The sequence below is a fragment of the Lithobates pipiens genome, unplaced genomic scaffold (assembly GCF_037356315.1).
Source record: "Lithobates pipiens isolate NorthernLeopardFrog02 unplaced genomic scaffold, aLitPip1_a1.2 Scaffold_19, whole genome shotgun sequence".
Classification (NCBI taxonomy): Eukaryota; Metazoa; Chordata; class Amphibia; order Anura; family Ranidae; genus Lithobates; species Lithobates pipiens.
In genome coordinates, this window is record NW_027507764.1 from 597,277,780 (window position 1) to 597,297,612 (window position 19,833).

The 19,833-nt window shown below is 51.8% G+C and overlaps 1 protein-coding gene across 1 annotated transcript in view; it reads right to left on the reverse strand.

Annotated features, from left to right (window-relative positions):
• AGAP3 (ArfGAP with GTPase domain, ankyrin repeat and PH domain 3) overlaps positions 1–19,833 on the reverse strand; it is a 140,839-nt gene that overhangs the window by 85,461 nt on the left and 35,545 nt on the right. Inside the window, 3 exon segments of the mRNA XM_077493681.1 lie at positions 16,465–16,599; positions 18,618–18,759; positions 18,839–18,924. Coding sequence (XP_077349807.1) covers positions 16,465–16,599; positions 18,618–18,759; positions 18,839–18,924 — 363 coding nt within the window.

Below are 19,833 nucleotides of genomic sequence, written 5' to 3' on the forward strand. Positions count from 1 at the left end.
AGGAGCTTGTGAAGGATCTCAAGGCAGTTGGGACCCCAGTCACCAAACAAACCATTGGTGACACAATACACCGCCATGGACTGAAATCCTGCAGCCCCCGCAAGGTCCTCCTCCTCAGGAAGACACATATACAGGACCTCCTTCTCAGGAGGACACATATACAGGTCCCCCTCCTCAGGAAGACACATGGACAGGTCCCCCTCCTCAGGAAGACACATGGACAGGTCCCCCTCCTCAGGAAGACACATGGACAGGTCCCCCTCCTCAGGAAGACACATGGACAGGTCCCCCTCCTCAGGAAGACACATGTACAGGTCCCCTTCCTCAGGAGGACACATGGACGGGTCCCCCTCCTCAGGAAGACACATGTACAGGTCCCCCTCCTCAGGAAGACACATGTACAGGTCCCCCTCCTCAGGAAGACACATGGACAGGTCCCCCTCCTCAGGAAGACACATGGACAGGTCCCCCTCCTCAGGAAGACACATGGACAGGTCCCCCTCCTCAGGAAGACACATGTACAGGTCCCCTTCCTCAGGAAGACACATGGACGGGTCCCCCTCCTCAGGAAGACACATGTACAGGTCCCCCTCCTCAGGAAGACACATGTACAGGTCCCCCTCCTCAGGAAGACACATGTACAGGCCCGTCTGAAGTTTGCCAATGAACATCTAAATGATTCAGAGAAGGAACGGGGAGAAAGTTCTGTGGTCAGATGAGACCAAAAATTCAGCTCTTTGGCATTAACTCGACTCGCCGTTTTTGGAGGAAGAAAATTGCTCACTATGACCCTAAGAACACCATCCCTACAGTCACACATGGAGGTGGAAACATGATGCTTTGGGGCCGTTTCTCTGATAAAGGCGATAAAGGTACAGGCCCACTTTGCCGCATTGAGGGGCCAATGGATTGGGCCATGTATTGTAAGATCTTGGAGGAGAACCTTCTTCCCTCAGCCAGAACACTGAAGATGGGTCATGGATGGGTCTTCCAGCATAACAATGACCCAAAACATACCGCCAAGGCAACAAAGGAGTGGCTCAAGAAGGAGCACATTAAGGTCATGGAGTGGCCTAGCCAGTCTCCAGACCTTAATCCCATAGAAAATGTATGGAAGGAGCTGAAACTTCAAGTTGCCAAGAGACAGCCAAGAAACCTTCAGGATTTAGAGAAGATCTGTAGAGAAGAGAGGAGAAAATCCCTCCTGAGATGTGCAAAACCTCATCACCACCTACAAGAAACGTCTGACCTCTGTGATCACCAACAAGGGTTTCTCCACCAACTACTAAGTCATGTTCTGCTTGGGGATCAAATACTTATTTTACTCCATTTATAACATTTGTATTGTGTGTTTTCTGGATTTTTGGTTGATCTTCTGTCTCCATCATATAAAATACACCTCTGATAAAATTATGGACCCTTCATTTCTATGTAAGTGGGCACATTGAGTCATATATTGTCGTGTTATACTGCTGCCAACCAGAGGACTGGACACTGGCACACAAAACAATTTGTAGGCCAAGCCCAGGATAACGCCTTCTACTCCCAGCATTCCTCAGTTTTGTAGCAAAACTGTATCTGCAGTATTCTGGTAACTGTGAAAGATGTAGACTTCCTAACTTTTAGTAAGATCTGAGACGGATCTGTCCTCAGAATCTGGGCTTAGTGATGGCTAGCGAAGCAGGACGGTAATGTGATCCTTTGTTTAGAACACTTGGAGACCCCTGTGATAGAAGATCCCTGTACCTGGGGGAAAAACCTGCCCAGTTTGTTGTAACCCAACCCATGAAGGTCAGGTGGTCCCCCTCTGGCAACCCCACCTATGAAATAAGCCCTGGAATAACTTCAGATGTAGGGACAATTCTGAGGACGTTTGCTTGTCAGAATGTTGACCAGAAGACCGGATCTTTCCAATGTCCGGGTCCAACGTGTCCAGGACTCCGCCCCACCAAGCTGGATTCCACTATGAGGATTTTACAAGAGCTCAGAAAATTGACAGTTACTTACCGGTAACTGCTTTTATAGGATATCTTCCAGAACGGCACATCTGACAGGAAACACAATCAACACATGAGGTTAAAAGGCCCCTTCCTTCCCCCTGCACCTCAGTTCTCCCAAAGTAATAGGTTATCCGGGTGCCAGAGAGACAAACTCTTCCCGTAGTACATACATCAAACCAGGGGTGGGAAGTAGGCCTGCCGTCCTGGAAGATATCCTAGATAAGCAGTTACCGGTAAGTAACTCAATTTTCTCTAGTCATCTTCCAGGACAGCACACCTGAGAGGATGGACAAGAAGTTCAAGGCCTACCTTAGGGTGGGACCACCGCTTGTAAGACCTTCCGGATGGACAAGTTCAAGGCCTACCTTAGGGTGGGACCACCGCTTGTAAGACCTTCCGGATGGACAAGTTCAAGGCCTACCTTAGGGTGGGACCACCGCTTGTAAGACCTTCCGGATGGGCAAGAAGTTCAAGGCCTACCTTAGGGTGGGACCACCGCTTGTAAGACCTTCCGGATGGGCAAGAAGTTCAAGGCCTACCTTAGGGTGGGACCACCGCTTGTAAGACCTTCCGGATGGGCAAGAAGTTCAAGGCCTACCTTAGGGTGGGACCACCGCTTGTAAGACCTTCCGGATGGACAAGTTCAAGGCCTACCTTAGGGTGGGACCACCGCTTCTAAGACCTTCCTTCCAAACGTCAGATCCTGAGGCAATAGCAGTTCCACTCTATAGTGCTTGAAGAAGGTGTCCATGTGGCTGTTCGGCAGATCTGCTCTATTGAGGCCACAGCTCTTTCTGCCCAAGAGGCCACCAAAGATATCATTGAATAGGCTTTAAGGTTAACTGGTACTGGGGAACGCGTCTGGTCCACCTAGCCACTGTAGATCTAGATGCCTGCCCTCCCTTTCTAGGGCCGCTAAATAGAATCACAAGGTGACTCGACTTCCTGAAATCCTTCACTGTAAGTATGTCAGCAAGCACCTCCTGACATCTAATAACTTACATTTTTTCCTCGCTCTCGTTTTTTGGGTTTTCACAAAAAGGAGGGCAAAACGATCTCTTGAAATCTCTGAAACTGGGATGCGACCTTGGGAAGATATGGTGGGTCATGTCTCAGCACCACTCTATCTTCCATTAACAACAGAAAAGGCTCCTTAATTGGCAGGGCCTGCAGGTCGCTTACCCTTCTGGCTATAGTAATGGCCAGTAAAAAGGCTAACTCAAGCATCAAAACTTTTATTAAGATCTCCTGAGCTGGTTCGAAAGGCGATTTCCTCAATGCCTCCAGGACCAGCGTTAGATTCCACGGTGGGAATCTATACATTTTTATGGGGGTTATCCTCTCCCTTACTAGTAGAAATCTCTTAATCAGGGGCTCTAGTGCGAGCCTCTGGTCCAAAAATACGGACAGGGCTGCTATCTGTACCTTCAGGGTGTTTCGGAGCAATCCCCTGATCCACCCCAGCTTGTAAGAATCCAAGTACCACTGGTACCGAATGATTAGATACCTCTCTATCCTGGCACCAGTGTGAGAAGAAATTCCGGATTCTTGAGTAGATCTTCCTAGTGACCGGTTTCCGGTGTCTTGTGAAATAGGGTCCTCCATCAGATGCTGTCCCCTGTGTACTGCGCATGCAGGAGCACAGATTCCGAAAATTGCCGAGGACGAACGGCGCCTGCGCCGTGAGTCCAGGTTCTATCCCCACTATCCAAGTGGACATAGAGTTAGAATAAAAAAGAGCCGAGCGGTGCGAGGCCGACCCCGAAGCGTGGCGAGCGAAGCTCGCCCGCGAGGGGCCCTCTAAAATTCTAAACCCTATGTCCGCTTGGATAGTGGGGCTACCTCCTCCACTCACGGCGCAGGCGCCGTTCAGCATCGGAGATTTTCCGAAGCTTCGTCTGCTCCGTACTGCGCATGCGCAGTACGGAGTGGACACATATGGATGGCCGGACTCTATTAGGCAGAACACCGGCTACCTAGGATGGTCTCAATTACTCTATCGGAGTATCCCTCGTCTCTGAGAACCTCACTTTCAAGAGCCATGCTGTCGGGGGTGAAAGGCTGGCCCTTGTAGAAGGAGATCCTGCCTGGGTGGGAGATGGAGTGGAGGAGAAACCGACCATTTTGTCAGAGTAGCAAACCATGTCCTCTTTGGCTACCATGGGGCTATCAGGATCAATCAGCTTGTACTCTGAGTGGACCAACCTCTGTAGAACCTGAGGTATTAAGGCTAGTGGACGGAAAGAATATGCTGGGTGGCAATCCCAGTCCTGAGATACAGACTCCAATCCCTGTTATCCCCCCCCTCTGGTGAGAGAGAAAAAACGCTCCACCTTTCTGTTCCCTCTGAGGGCGAAAAGGTCCATCTCCGGAAATCCAAACCTGCGACCTATCTGGAGGAATACGTCCTGGTTTACCGTATTTATTGGCGTATAACACGGACCCCAAGTTTAGGAGGGAATTTTAAAGAAAAAAAACTTTTAGGAAGGAAGTTTTAAGGAAAAAAAACGTATGCCGCGTACACACGACCGGACTTTTCAAGGGACTAGGTCCGACAGACTTTCGGTGGAGTTCTGACGGACTTTCCGAATGAACGGACTTGGCCACACACAATCACACCAAACTCAGACGGATTCGAACGTGATGACGTATGACTGGACTAGAATAAGGAAATTCATAGCCAGTAGCCAATAGCTGCCCTAGCGCTGTTTTTTTGTCCGTCGCACTAGCACACATACGAGCGCATTTCTCGGTAGGAACTGGGTCCGTCGGAAAAATTTGAAACATGTTCCATTTCTAAAGTCTGTCGGATTTTTGCAAATCAAAAGTCTGCTGCAGCCCCCACACACGATCGAATGGTTCCGCCGGAATTGTTCCGTTGGACCTTTGATGTTGAAAAGTCCGGTCGTGTGTACGCGGCATTACATTTAAATGCCCATCAATGCTGCCTTGTCAGTGTCATTTGCAGCCTTCCATTTGCAGCCTTGTCAGTTTCTTTTGCAGTCTTTGGCCGCGTACACACGGGCGGACTGTCCGTCCAACTAAGTTCGTCAGACAATCCGACAGACAGTCCGTCCTACTTTTGAATGAACGGACTTGACCACACACGATGAACAGACAGTCCGCTGAAAGCTTGCGCGATGACGTGTACAGCACGTACGACGGGACTAGAAATACGACGTCCAATACACAGCAATGCAACCTTCCGCCGTGTAAATCCTTTCTGAGCATGCTCCATACTTAGGCCGTCCAACTTGCCTACTCACGAGCGGACTGTCCGCTGAAACCAAAGTTGGACGGACTGTCTTACGGAAATTCCGAAATACTTAGTCCGCCAGACTGTCCGCCGAAGCCCACACACGAGCGGATTGTCCGCTGAAACACGTTTCAGCGGACCAAGTCCGTCAGACAGTCCGCCCGTGTGTACGCGGCCTTTCCGTTTAAAAATTGGAGCCACCAAGATACAGAGCAGATGCAACTCCCTGGATTGGAGCTGAGCCCAGGGAACCGCTGGAATACAGGAGGTCATCAAGTCTAGGACCCTCATAACCTGTCTGCGAGAGCAGTCCCTGGGTTCCGTTCCGAGAGGAGACTGCTGTTACCACTTTTAACCTTTTTTTCCTCTGGGAGAAGTTTCTGAGCCCCTGCATCAACCAAGTATCCTAGGAAGGTTTTTATTTGGGATGGTACCAGAGATGAATTCTCCCGGTTCACTATCCAGCCCAAGGTCTCCAAAGTGAAGATCAGTCTGTCTACGTCTACATACTCTCACTTGTTCTAGGGACTGCCCATAGATCAGAAGGTCGTCTAGATAGGGTATAAGAGACACCCCCTGTAGATGCAGGTAAGCTACAAACTCTGCCAGGACCTTTGTGAAAACTTCTTGGCCTTGTAGTTAATCCAAAAGGGAAGAGCTTGGATTTGCCAGTGTTGTATTCCTCAACAGGGATTGGTGTTCCCGGGCAATCAGGACACGGAGATATGGAGTCCCTCAAATCTATTGGTGCCAAAAAAGCATCCTTCAATAGATTCTTGCGCACAGTGTATATGCTCTCCATCCAAAAGCTCTTTTGTCGCAAAAACTTGTTCAGCTTTCTGAGGTTTAATATCAGGCGAAATTTCCCTGATGGTTTTTGGACTACAACAAAAATGGGAGTAAAATCCCTGGTAGAGCTCTTCTGGTGGAACAGGGACGATCGCCTCCTGGTTCGCCAATCCCTGCAAGCTGTCCATCAACCCTGCTGCCCTTAAAGGATCCTTGGGGGGATGGGTCAGAATAAAGTTTTGAGGGGGAGGGGAGAGAAGTTCCAGCCAATATCCCTCTGTAAAAATCTGTAGGATATAGGGGCTCTCGGAGATCTTCCTCCACTGAGGGACAAAGCAAAAAAAGTCTCCCCCCTACCCCGACGCTGGCGTCACTGACTGCTTGCTGGTGTCTTCTTTAGGTCCAGAAAAGAGCAGGCCAATCTTCTGTCCGCTCTTCCCCCTTCCCCGCCTTCTTGGCCTTGAATTGGCCCTGGTTGGGGGGGGGGGGGGGGGGGGGGAGGCCAAGAAAAAACGGTTTTGCCTTTCTCCGCCACTCATGACAAGACCTGATCCAAGCCAGGCCCAAAAAGCTGGGAACCCTCAAAGGGCAACCCGCAGAGCCGTGATCTGGACATATGGTCCCCTTCGCACGATTTAACCCACACGGCCCTCCTTGCGGAGTTAAAGCGGACCTCCACCCTAAAGTGAAAGTTCTGCTCATCGGAACCCAACCCCCCCCCCCCCCCCCCCCCCATGCCACAATTGGCACCTTTCAGGGGGAGGGGGGAGCAGATACCAGTATAATCCAGGTATCTGCACCCAATTTCGGGAATAGCTAGCAGCAGCTAGCCGCAGATGTCCCGCCCCCCCCCCCCGTTGTGTTCCGGGAAACACACAACTCCCAGGACATAACTGGGACCAGTAAAGATGCGCAGCGTGACTCGCGCATGCACAGTAGGGAACCGAGCAGTGAAGCCGCACCACTTCACTTCCCAATTCCCTGACAGAGGATGGCGGTGGGGGCAGCCAAGAGACGAGCGATTTATCATCATCTGCTGCCGACATTGCTGGACCCTGGAACAGGTAAGTGTCCATTTATTAAAAGTCAGCAGCTGCAGTATTTGTATCTGCTGACTTTTAATATTTTTTGTTTAAGGTGGAGCTCCTCTTTAAGGAGGGTTGATGATTTAGCCGTGGTCCTGACAGTTTGCAGTGCCACATCTGTCAAGTATGCCACAGCCTTGCTTATCTCAGAGAGTCTGTGACTATTTTGGAATTATTCCTTCTAGTAACATGGCCGGAGAGCCTGCCCAGCCAAGCATCCACATTCCTTGCTACACAGACTGATGCCAAGGCAGGAGCCATGGCTGCCGCCTTGGCATCCCACACTCTTCACAGTAGCATTTCAGACCTTCTGTCCATTTGGTCTTTAATGTTGCCCAAGTCCTCAAAAGACAAAATCAGATTTCTTAGAGACCTGTGACAGGGCTGCATCTAATTTGGGGGTCTTGAAGAACTTCTCTTCTTCTTCCTCCCCCAAAGGGAAATCTCCTCTTCCAAGCTTTGAGCTTAAGGACCTTTCTCTTTGGGTCCTTCCACTCTCTCAAAATTACCTCTTTGAGAGTTTGTTGAACTGGGAATACCTTGGACTGAGGTTTACCCAACCCCCCTGTACATCTTATCCCAGGCTGTCGCCTTAACAGGAGGTTCCGGGATATCCTCAGAGGCACAGACTGCCCTGAGTAACTGCCCTATGTCCTCCACAGGAAAAAAAGGTGTCTGTTACGTCTAAGACTATCACTATCCTCGCTCTCAGAGTTTCAGTTTTCCACCCCCTCTAATGAGCTTTCATCTGACTCCTTCGGATCCCCGAAGTGAAAGAGGAGGGAGGCCTCTGCGGGGTTCTCGGACTCCTGTCGGGTGTACCCTCTTGAGAGGAAGTACCTTCTCCGGAAGGACACAGAGTCTCTCTGCCACCAGTGCTAGACCCTTCTTTAGATGCTATAACCGTCTTCAGAGATTGGAGCGTAGAAAGCATCTCTGACCGTACTGTAAGGAAGACCCTCATAACCTGGGAGGTTTCCTTTCCCGACAATTCATGTATCTGTAACAAAAAGGTTTTACACGATCTTATGGGAGATTTTCATTGCAATACCCACAACTTTTTGTTTGGGGGGGGTTTTACCCTTAGCCTTGTGGGCCCCTTGAGCAGATCCACTGGGCTCTAAGGAGACAAAAGACAAACACAGAACATCCAGCTCCCATCCTTGATGTCGATTGACGCTAGCAGTTCTCCACCTTGTAGAATGGAGACCACCGATCGGATTGACTCCCTGCGAAAAGAGCAGATATTCAGAAACCAGTTTAGAGCTTTGAGATCTAAAATGGCTCAGAAATCCCCGTTTGGTTTTGGTACCGTGAAAAGTTTTGAATAAAACCCTAACCCTCGCTCTTCCATGGGGACCACCGATATCACCTTTTGAGACAAAAGATGGTCCAAAGCTTGAAAGAGAGCCTTCTTTTTCTCTGGATCCCTGGGAACGTTTGACCTGAGAAAACAAGGAGACGGGAACTCTCGGAACTCCAGTTTGTATCCTAAAGATATTGAAGAAGCCACTCATTTCTCTCAACTCTCTTCCTGCCAGACCCTTGAGAACTGCAGAGGTCTTCCCCCCACTCGAGCGAGCGGGGCGCCCCTTCATAAGGAGGTCTTATTATTTCGTTTTGTGCATTTCCTTCCCGCAGGGCCTCTTTTGACCCTGGGGTTGACCCTGAGGTTTACCTCGTGAACTTGATGGTGGAGGCCGTTGTGACTGCCTGGAGACTGATGCTCCTGGCACTGGAGAAGAAGCTCGTTTAACCACTTGAGATCCGCGCTATAGCCAAATGACGGCTACAGCGCGGATCTCCTTTTCCGGGACGACGTCAATAGACGTAGTCCCGTGTACGAGCGGCCTGCGTGCCCCCTGAGGGGCGCGCGCGGCGCGCTCTGTGATCGGCGAGTCCATGAGACTCGCCTGATCACCGATCCGTGCAAGGGGTCGATGCCGACCCCTTATCACGTGATCAGCTGTCAGCCAATGACAGCTGATCATGTGATATAACGGAGCCGGTAATCGGCTAGTATTCCTCCTCGCGCTGAGAAAAAAAAAAAGCCGATCACCGGCGGCCGTGATCGGGACATCAGTCCCGATCACGGCCAGCAATGCAAGCGACCAACTGCCCCCTGCCAGTGCCCACCTGCCCCCTGCAGTGCCATCCTAAATAAAAGTAAATGCCCCCCGTCAGTGCCACCCAGCAGTGCCCACAGTGCCACCCAGTGCCACCCACAGTGCCCACAATCTGCCTCAAAGGTGCTGCACCCCAGTGCCGCCCATCAGTGCCCAGCAGTGCCACCTATCAGAGCCACCTATCAGTGCCACCTATCAGTGCCCATCAGCCCCATCTATCAGTGGTACCTATCAGTGCCCATCCGTGCCACCCATCTGTGCCACTTATCCGTGCCCATCTTTGCCCATCAGTGCCGCCTTATCTGTGCCCATCGGTGCCGCCTTAACTATGCCTATCAGTGCCCACCAGTGCAGCCTATCAGTGCCCACCAATGCAGCCCATCAGTGCCCACCAATGCAGCCCATCAGTGCCCACCAATGCAGCCCATCAGTGCCCACCAATGCAGCCCATCAGTGCCCACCAATGCAGCCCATCAGTGCCCACCAATGCAGCCCATCAGTGCCCACCAATGCAGCCCATCAGTGCCCACCAATGCAGCCCATCAGTGCCCACCAATGCAGCCCATCAGTGCCCACCAATGCAGCCCATCAGTGCCCACCAATGCAGCCCATCAGTGCCCACCAATGCAGCCCATCAGTGCCCACCAATGCAGCCCATCAGTGCCGCCTAATCAGCGCACTTCAATGAAGGAGAAAAATGACCCGTTTGCAAAATTTTATAACAAACTATTAAAACATGATTTTTTTTTTTTGCATCTTTTTTTGTTTGTTTAGCAAAAAATAAAACTCCGAGCTGTAACTAAATACCACCAAAAGAAATCTCTATTTGTGGGAAAAAAATGATAAAAATGTGATTTGGGTACAGTGTTGTATGACCGCGCAATTGTCATTCAAAGTGCATCAGTGCTGAAAGCTGAAAATTGGCCTGGGCAGGAGGGGGGTTTAACTGCCCAGTAAGCAAGTGGTTAAAAGAAAAACGCTTACTCCTCTTCTTAACTGTCAAAAAGGGAACTTTTTCCCATTAGAAATTCTTTGGATATATTTATCCAGATCATCCCCAAATAGCCGTTCACCACGAAATGGAAAACTAGCCAGGAGCTTTTTGCAGGGCGCTTCGGCTGACCAATTTTTCAACCATAGAACTCTATGCACATGCACCAGCCCGAGCGTAAGGCCTGCAGAATTAGAATCTCTCAAATCTTGGGTCTGCTGATCAGGAATAATCTTGAGCACCTGTTTAACCTGGTCTCTTAAGGGTCGGTCCACACTAGGACGACTTGTCAGGCGACTTAAACGCCTGACAAGTAGCGTCCCGTTCTGTACTATGGAACCGTTCTAATTGGAGTGACACAAGTCGCTCCGACTTAGAAAAAAGGTTCCTGTACGGCTTTGGAGGCGACTTGCATTGACTTCTGCACAGAAGTCGCTTTGCAAGTCGCTGCAGCGGTCGCGTCCACGTCGCCTAAGTCGTGCTGTAAGTCGTGCTGCCTCAGTGTGAACCGGGCCTGAGGATTGACATACACCGATTGCTGCCAGCACAGGCTGAGCCACTGAACCTGCCAGAGAAATTTTTTTTTATAGGAAATCCAACTTCTTATCTGTTGGATCCTTCAGCATTTGAGCATTGTCCACCGGACAAGAAAAACTTTTATCCACAGAGGATCTAGCAGTGTCAATTGCTGGCATCCTCCATTTCTTATTAAATTCTTCCTCCATAGGATAAAGTGTTGAAAATCTTTTTGGAGGAAAAAATGGTTGATCTGGGTGCTCCCACTCAGAATACATGAGCTTTTTTTTTTTTGGTAATATCTTGGGGAGGCGTTAGTGAACCCAAACAAGAAGTGGGCTCATCAACCGACTCCGCTAATGGCAGCATGAATGTGGAGCGGACCAATTCCGTAAGAGATTGTATCATCAATCTTTCAGATTATGAACCTGATCCTTCCCGTATTTGACTCTTCAGAAGAGGAATCATCAGCTTCTTCCTGGTCCCCCGAGAGAAATCCATCATCCCGCCCCCCCCCCCCGTTCCTCAGTTTGAGGGTTCTGGGTAATGGGAGGAGACCTATGGCGTTTAGTCCCACTCTGGGATGCGATTAAAGCATCAATCTTCTGCTCCAACCCTAAAATGGTTGAGGAAAAAAAACTCTTCAGTAATATAGACAGGGGCTGCAGTGTTGAAAGCAGCTGCAACCCCTGACGGCCCTGATGGCTCACTCTGACCAGCCACCTCCGAACTATCAGGGGAGGATGCCATCTTTTTTGAGATTTTTGAGATGGTTCTAGGCTTTTTTTTGTGGCTGAATAAGTCCTTCTTGAGCCCTTTTTTTTTAGGTGTTTTTACCCCCCCCCTTCCGACCATAGCCCAATGCACAAAGCAGAGGTGCTACCAGAAGGAACGCATCCGCTGCTTGAGCAATAGTCCAGCCCTGCCGCTGCTATTAATGCTCAGCCTGATGCAATAGTAAATGTGTCAATAGGAATGCCTGTGCCACCAAACCTCTTTCATGCTCCTCTTTGCTCTCTTTGTGTCCCTCCGACAACTTGCAGCCAGCACAAATGGAGTTTTTAAAACACAGTCCCGCGCCAAACGCCAACGCCGCGCTAAGCCTCTTCCCCTCCGTCGCATCACACCCCCCCCCCCCCCCCCCCTTCAAAAAAGATTTTTCACGCATGAGCGTAAGCCTCCAATCTGACGGAATCGGCATGTGAGTGAGGGAGGGCGAGGAGGAGACCCGAGAGCCGCCACGCAGGAGCGGTGAAAGAAAAAACGGCATCACCGATCGTTTTAGCTCTTTCCTTCCCCGAGAAGAGGGGGGAGAGTTTAGCCCAAGTGGGAGGTGTCTGGTGGAAGCAACCCCCCCCCCCCCAAACTCACAGAAGATCTGATCTGCTAGCCGGAGGAAAAAAGCCTGCTACTTTCCTGACACAGCGTGATCTCTGAGGAAAGCATGACAAGCTACGTGCTCCATGCAGCCCCCCAGTGGTGACACTTAGGCATGACAACATTTACTTATGAAAGGAGATATTTCATAAGTAAATTTAAAAATTCCTTAGAAAAACTCCCCTTACCTTTCCCGCCGCAGGGTTTTCTGTGGTAAAACCAACAGACCCAATCTTCACCCTTCACTGTGGGTTTCCGTTAAACCTTCAGGAACCGGGGACCCTTGGGGAACCCACACTCCTGGACCTGTAATGCACCCCGTCAGTAAAAACTTTATGGTTTTAAAATACCAAAGTACTGCATCCCCGGGGTCCAACTCTTTAAAAAGAGAAACGTTACGGGCTAAACCTGGTTTCTTTGGATACAAGGCCGAGATACCATTCCATTCCGCCTGAAAAGACACTTTGAATGGAACCGGCTGCATGGCTTGCCCCAACAAGGATTGCTCCAGTGGAGCTCAGCACATCTTTACTCGTGACCAACACCTTAGACACTGGCGAAAAAACGGAGGTACTCCCAGTAGTGGGAAGGGTTATATAGGGAGTGGACTTCTTGTCTTAGGGTGTGCCAGTGTCCATCACCTGAAGGTGGTCCTATAACCCACATAGTAACTACTATGGCTCTGTGTCCCCTGATGTACAATAAGAAAAGTGGTTATCCTTCCAGAACTTTACCCAATTCAATGTAGGTGGGTAGTAGCAGCAAGTTTCCTTAATGCTGAATGGTGGGAAGGAGAGTGCGTGTCGCGTTCCACCAAGTGCATGACGTCAGTTCCTCAGCGTTAACCCCTTCTGTGTCAGAAATGTGTTGGGAATTTCGATCGTGGTAACTCCTGGTGGTAAGCCAAAATGGCGACTCAGAAAGGTGAGAATTCAAAGATAGTGAAGCGCTGAGGCAATGCCACAGGACTGGACCTGGAAAGCGTTCTTCTACAAGTATGTCACATCTGGAAAGTTACACAAGCTGAACCCAATCCCTGAAGGTCACTTCTAGGATAATCCCAATCAAATTGGATCCCGATATGGCTCTCCAAGCTTAGGCTGAGGACAGGCAGATCCAACCGCAGATATAAGCGCATCCATCCTCCCAGGACACCAGCAAACACCTGGGACATGCTGGGAGAAGCAGGCGTTCTCCTGGGCTGGCCTATACAGTCAGGGGAAAAAAGTATTTGATCGGCTGCTGATTTTATACGTTTGCCCCACTGACAAAGTTACGATCGGTCTATCATTTTATTGGTCGGTTTTATTATAACAGTGAGAGACAGAATAAGAAAAATATCCAGAAGAACGCATTTCCAAAAAAGTTATAAACCGATTTGCATTTTAATGAGTGAAATAAGTATGTGATCCACAATCAATCAGCGAGATTTCTGGCTCCCGAGTGTCTTTTATACATGTAACAAGCTGAGATTAGGAGCACTCTCTTAAAGGGAGTGCTCCTAATCTCAGCTTGTTACCTGTATAAAATACACCTGTCCACAGAAGCAATCAGATTCCAGTCTCTCCACCATGGAGACCAAAGATCTGTCCAAGGATGTCGGGGAGAAGATTGGAGACCTACACAAGGCTGGAATGGGCTACGAGACCATCGCCAAGCAGCTTGGTGAGAGGTGACAACAGTTGGTGGGATTATTCGCAAATGGAAGAAACACAAAATAACGGTCAGTCTCCCTCAGTCTGGGGCTCCATGGAAGATCTCACCTCGTGGAGTTCTCCTGCAGCGCCTGCAAGATACCCCCGCTCAGGAAATCACATGTACAGGTCCGTCTGAAGATCACTAATGAACATCTGAATGATTCCGAGGAGAACCGGGGGAAAGTGTTGTGTTCAGAGACCAAAATCGAGATCTTTGGCATCAACTCAACTCATCGTGTAGGAATGCTGAATATAACTCCAAGAACACCATCCCCCACCATCATACATGGAGGACCTATGACCCCAAGAACACCATCCCCCACCGTCATACATGGAGGTGGAGACATTATGCTTTGGGGGGTTTTTCTTCTAAGAGGACAGGACAACTTCACCGCATCAAAGGGACGATGTACCATCAAATCTTGGGTGAGAACCTCCTTCCCTCAGCCAGGGCAGTGAAGATGGGTCATGGACGGGTCTTCCAGCATGACAATGACCCAAAACACACGGCCAAGGCAACAAAGGAGGGGCTCAAGAAGAAGCACATAAAGGTCCTGGAGTGGCCTAGCCGGTCTCCAGATCTTAATCCCATAGAAAATATATGTGGAGGGAGCTGAAGGTTGGAGTCACTAAACGTCATCCTAAAACCTCAATGACTTTGAGGATCTGCAAAGAGGACAAAATCCCTCCTGAGATGTGCGAATCTGGAGGCCAACTCCAAGAAACGTCTGACCTCTGTGATCACCAACAAGGGTTTCTCCACCAACTACTAAGTCATGTTTTGTTAAGGGTTCACATACTTATTTCACTCATTAAAATGCAAATTTATAACTTTTATGAAATGTGTTTTTCTCTCATTGTTATACTAAACCGACCAATAAAATTATAGATGATCGTTTCTTTGTCGGGGGGGCGGGGGGGGGGGGGAATGTACAAAATCAGCAGGGGAGTAAAGACTTTTTTTCCCCTCGCTGAAGAGCCTACAGGGGTGCAAAGATGGGGAGGGGAGGGCAGAGACAGAGGAGAGGGGAGGGGAGGGCAGAGACAGAGGAGAGGGCAGAGACAGAGGAGAGGGGAGGGGAGGGCAGAGACAGAGGAGAGGGGAGGGGAGGGCAGATACAGAGGAGAGGGGAGGGGAGGGCAGATACAGAGGAGAGGGGAGGGCAGAGACAGAGGAGAGGGGAGGGCAGAGACAGAGGAGAGGGGAGGGCAGGGCAGAGACAGAGGAGAGGGGAGGGCAGAGACAGAGGAGAGGGGAGAGGGGAGGGCAGAGACAGAGGAGAGGGGAGGGCAGAGACAGAGGAGAGGGGAGGGCAGAGACAGAGGAGAGGGGAGGGCAGAGACAGAGGAGAGGGGAGGGCAGAGACAGAGGAGAGGGGAGGGCAGAGACAGAGGAGAGGGGAGGGCAGAGACAGAGGAGAGGGGAGGGCAGAGACAGAGGAGAGGGCAGAGACAGAGGAGAGGGGAGAGGGGAGGGCAGAGACAGAGGAGAGGGGAGGGCAGAGACAGAGGAGAGGGGAGGGCAGAGACAGAGGAGAGGGCAGAGACAGAGGAGAGGGGAGAGGGGAGGGCAGAGACAGAGGAGAGGGGAGGGCAGAGACAGAGGAGAGGGGAGGGCAGAGACAGAGGAGAGGGGAGGGCAGAGACAGAGGAGAGGGGAGGGCAGAGACAGAGGAGAGGGGAGGGCAGAGACAGAGGAGAGGGGAGGGCAGAGACAGAGGAGAGGGCAGAGACAGAGGAGAGGGGAGAGGGGAGGGCAGAGACAGAGGAGAGGGGAGGGCAGAGACAGAGGAGAGGGGAGGGCAGAGACAGAGGAGAGGGGAGGGCAGAGACAGAGGAGAGGGGAGGGCAGAGACAGAGGAGAGGGCAGGGCAGAGACAGAGGAGAGGGCAGGGCAGAGACAGAGGAGAGGGGAGGGCAGAGACAGAGGAGAGGGGAGGGCAGAGACAGAGGAGAGGGGAGGGCAGAGACAGAGGAGAGGGCAGAGACAGAGGGGAGGGCAGAGACAGAGGAGAGGGGAGAGGGGAGGGCAGAGACAGAGGAGAGGGGAGGGCAGAGACAGAGGAGAGGGGAGGGCAGAGACAGAGGAGAGGGGAGGGCAGAGACAGAGGAGAGGGGAGGGCAGAGACAGAGGAGAGGGGAGAGGGGAGGGCAGAGACAGAGGAGAGGGGAGGGCAGAGACAGAGGAGAGGGGAGGGCAGAGACAGAGGAGAGGGGAGGGCAGAGACAGAGGAGAGGGGAGGGCAGAGACAGAGGAGAGGGGAGGGCAGAGACAGAGGAGAGGGGAGGGCAGAGACAGAGGAGAGGGGAGGGGAGGACAGAGACCGAGGAGAGGGGAGGGCAGAGACCGAGGAGAGGGGAGGGGAGGACAGAGACCGAGGAGAGGGGAGGGGAGGACAGAGACCGAGGAGAGGGGAGGGGAGGGGAGGACAGAGACAGAGGAGAGGGGAGGGCAGAGACAGAGGAGAGGGGAGGGCAGAGACAGAGGAGAGGGGAGGGCAGAGACAGAGGAGAGGAGAGGGCAGAGACAGAGGAGAGGGGAGGGCAGAGACCGAGCTGAAGATGTAGGAAAGACAGGGGGTGGGGGATTAGTGTGACAGCTGCACCAGAAGCACAGCTGAACCTACCATCCTGGAAGACACGCTCCACATTCAGGCCATACGTAGCACAGGTCTCATAGTAAGTGCAGCGCTTCAGGTCATTGGACAGTTTCCGGGCTCGGGTGTCATCAATCACTCGCGGGTTGGTTGCACTGATGGCATCTGGGAAAACCAGCAGATATAACGTCACATAACTAACTACCAGCATTAAAGACAGTCAACTTCATCCCCCATACACTCGGGATGGTCCCCTTCCCCCCAATACACTCGGGATGGTCCCCTTCCCCCCCAATACACTCGGGATGGTCCCCTTCCCCCCCAATACACTCGGGATGGTCCCCTTCCCCCCCAATGCACTCGGGATGGTCCCCTTCCCCCCCAATGCACTCGGGATGGTCCCCTTCCCCCCCAATGCACTCGGGATGGTCCCCTTCCCCCCCAATGCACTCGGGATGGTCCCCTTCCCCCCCAATGCACTCGGGATGGTCCCCTTCCCCCCCAATGCACTCGGGATGGTCCCCTTCCCCCCCAATGCACTCGGGATGGTCCCCTTCCCCCCCAATGCACTCGGGATGGTCCCCTTCCCCCCCAATGCACTCGGGATGGTCCCCTTCCCCCCCAATGCACTCGGGATGGTCCCCTTCCCCCCCAATACACTCGGGATGGTCCCCTTCCCCCCCAATGCACTCGGGATGGTCCCCTTCCCCCCCAATGCACTCGGGATGGTCCCCTTCCCCCCCAATACACTCGGGATGGTCCCCTTCCCCCCCAATACACTCGGGATGGTCCCCTTCCCCCCCAATACACTCGGGATGGTCCCCTTCCCCCCCAATACACTCGGGATGGTCCCCTTCCCCCCCAATACACTCGGGATGGTCCCCTTCCCCCCCAATACACTCGGGATGGTCCCCTTCCCCCCCAATACACTCGGGATGGTCCCCTTCCCCCCCAATGCACTCGGGATGGTCCCCTTCCCCCCCAATGCACTCGGGATGGTCCCCTTCCCCCCCATACACTCGGGATGGTCCCCTTCCCCCCCAATGCACTCGGGATGGTCCCCTTCCCCCCCAATGCACTCGGGATGGTCCCCTTCCCCCCCAATGCACTCGGGATGGTCCCCTTCCCCCCCAATGCACTCGGGATGGTCCCCTTCCCCCCCAATGCACTCGGAATGGTCCCCTTCCCCCCCAATGCACTCGGGATGGTCCCCTTCCCCCCCAATGCACTCGGAATAGTCACCATTCCCCCATACACTCGGGATGGTCACCATTCCCCCATACAGTCCCCATTCGCCAAATGCACTCGGGATGGTCCCCATTCCCCAAAATGCACTCGGGATGGTCACCATTCCTCCATACAGTCCCCATTCGCCAAATGCACTCGGGATTGTCCCCATTCGCCAAATGCACTCCAGATTGTCCCCATTCCCCCAATGCACTCCGGATTGTCCCCATTCCCCCAATGCACTCCGGATTGTCCCCATTCCCCCAATGCACTCCGGATTGTCCCAATGCACTCGGGATTGTCCCAATGCACTCGGGATTGTCCCAATGCCCCCAATACATTCGGGACGGTCCCCATTCCCCCAATGCACTCAGAATGGTCCACATTTCCCCAATGCACTCAGAATGGTCCACATTCCCCCAATGCACTCAGAATGGTCCACATTCCCCCAATGCACTTCGGATGGTCCCCATTCCCCCAATGCACTTCGGATGGTCCCCATTCCCCCAATAAACTCAGTGCGCCGGATCACACAGACAGTTTATGCTGCAGGTAGTTTGATATCAGAGTCTTCAAATAGAAAGAACCCCCCTGTGGGCTCAGCAGACATTCCGCTTGGAAAATCTTCTGAATCTGTTTGGGAAGCTGGGCATTGAAAAGAGGTGGGAACTAAACCGAGCAACCTGATCCACCCAACACTGAACCCCACCGAACCCCACCCAACACCGAACCCCACCCAACACCGAACCCCACCCAACACCGAACCCCACCGAACCCCACCCAACACCGAACCCCACCGAACCCCACCCAACACCGAACCCCACCCAACAATCAACCCCATCTTCTGTGTGACAGAAAAATCTCCGGGTGTAACAAAGGTCATTGTGCCACAGTCCTCGACAATGAGTACCTTGTGTCCCTACAGATACCACTGGGGCCCTGAATGACCATAGTACCTTGTGTCCCTACAAGCACCATAGGGACATCGGCGGTGTTGCGACAACTGGACAGACGGGCGTAATAATTGAACACGGTCTGGAAACTGATCTCATCTTCCAGGCTGAAGACAAATACGACGGCATCCACCCAGGCAGCAAACTGAAAAGAGAAGAAGAGATCCGGTGAGAAGAGTCCGGGGACCACACACCAACAATACATCCAAGAAGAACCGTCATACCTGCATCTCCGGGGGCCCCCCCTCATCTCTGATTAGCAGAAGATAACTCTGTCCGTCCACCACAATCTCCTTCTTAAACCGACCACCTATTGGGGACAACCAAGAAATGAAGGTAGAGATACAGACCATGTACCATGGGAGGAACATGCAACATGAGGAGGAGACACGGGACAACATGCAAGGGGAGGAGACACTGGACAACATGCAAGGGGAGGAGTACATAGAGCACAGTGTACATAGAGGAGTACATAGAGGAGTACATAGAGGACAGTGTACAGAGAGGAGTACATAGAGGACAGTGTACAGAGAGGAGTACATAGAGGACAGTGTACAGAGAGGAGTACATAGAGGAGTACATAGAGGACAGTGTACAGAGAGGAGTACATAGAGGACAGTGTACAGAGAGGAGTACATAGAGGACAGTGTACAGAGAGGAGTACATAGAGGAGTACATAGAGGACAGTGTACAGAGAGGAGTACATAGAGGACAGTGTACAGAGAGGAGTACATAGAGGACAGTGTACAGAGAGGAGTACATAGAGGAGTACATAGAGGACAGTGTACATAGAGGAGTACATAGAGGACAGTGTACATAGAGGAGTACATAGAGGACAGTGTACATAGAGGACAGTGTACATAGAGGAGTACATAGAGGGCAGTGTACAGAGAGGAGTACATAGAGGGCAGTGTACAGAGAGGAGTACATAGAGGGCAGTGTACAGAGAGGAGTACATAGAGGGCAGTGTACAGAGAGGAGTACATAGAGGGCAGTGTACAGAGAGGAGTACATAGAGGACAGTGTACAGAGAGGAGTACATAGAGGACAGTGTACAGAGAGGAGTACATAGAGGACAGTGTACAGAGAGGAGTACATAGAGGACAGTGTACAGAGAGGAGTACATAGAGGACAGTGTACAGAGAGGAGTACATAGAGGACAGTGTACAGAGAGGAGTACATAGAGGAGTACATAGAGGACAGTGTACATAGAGGACAG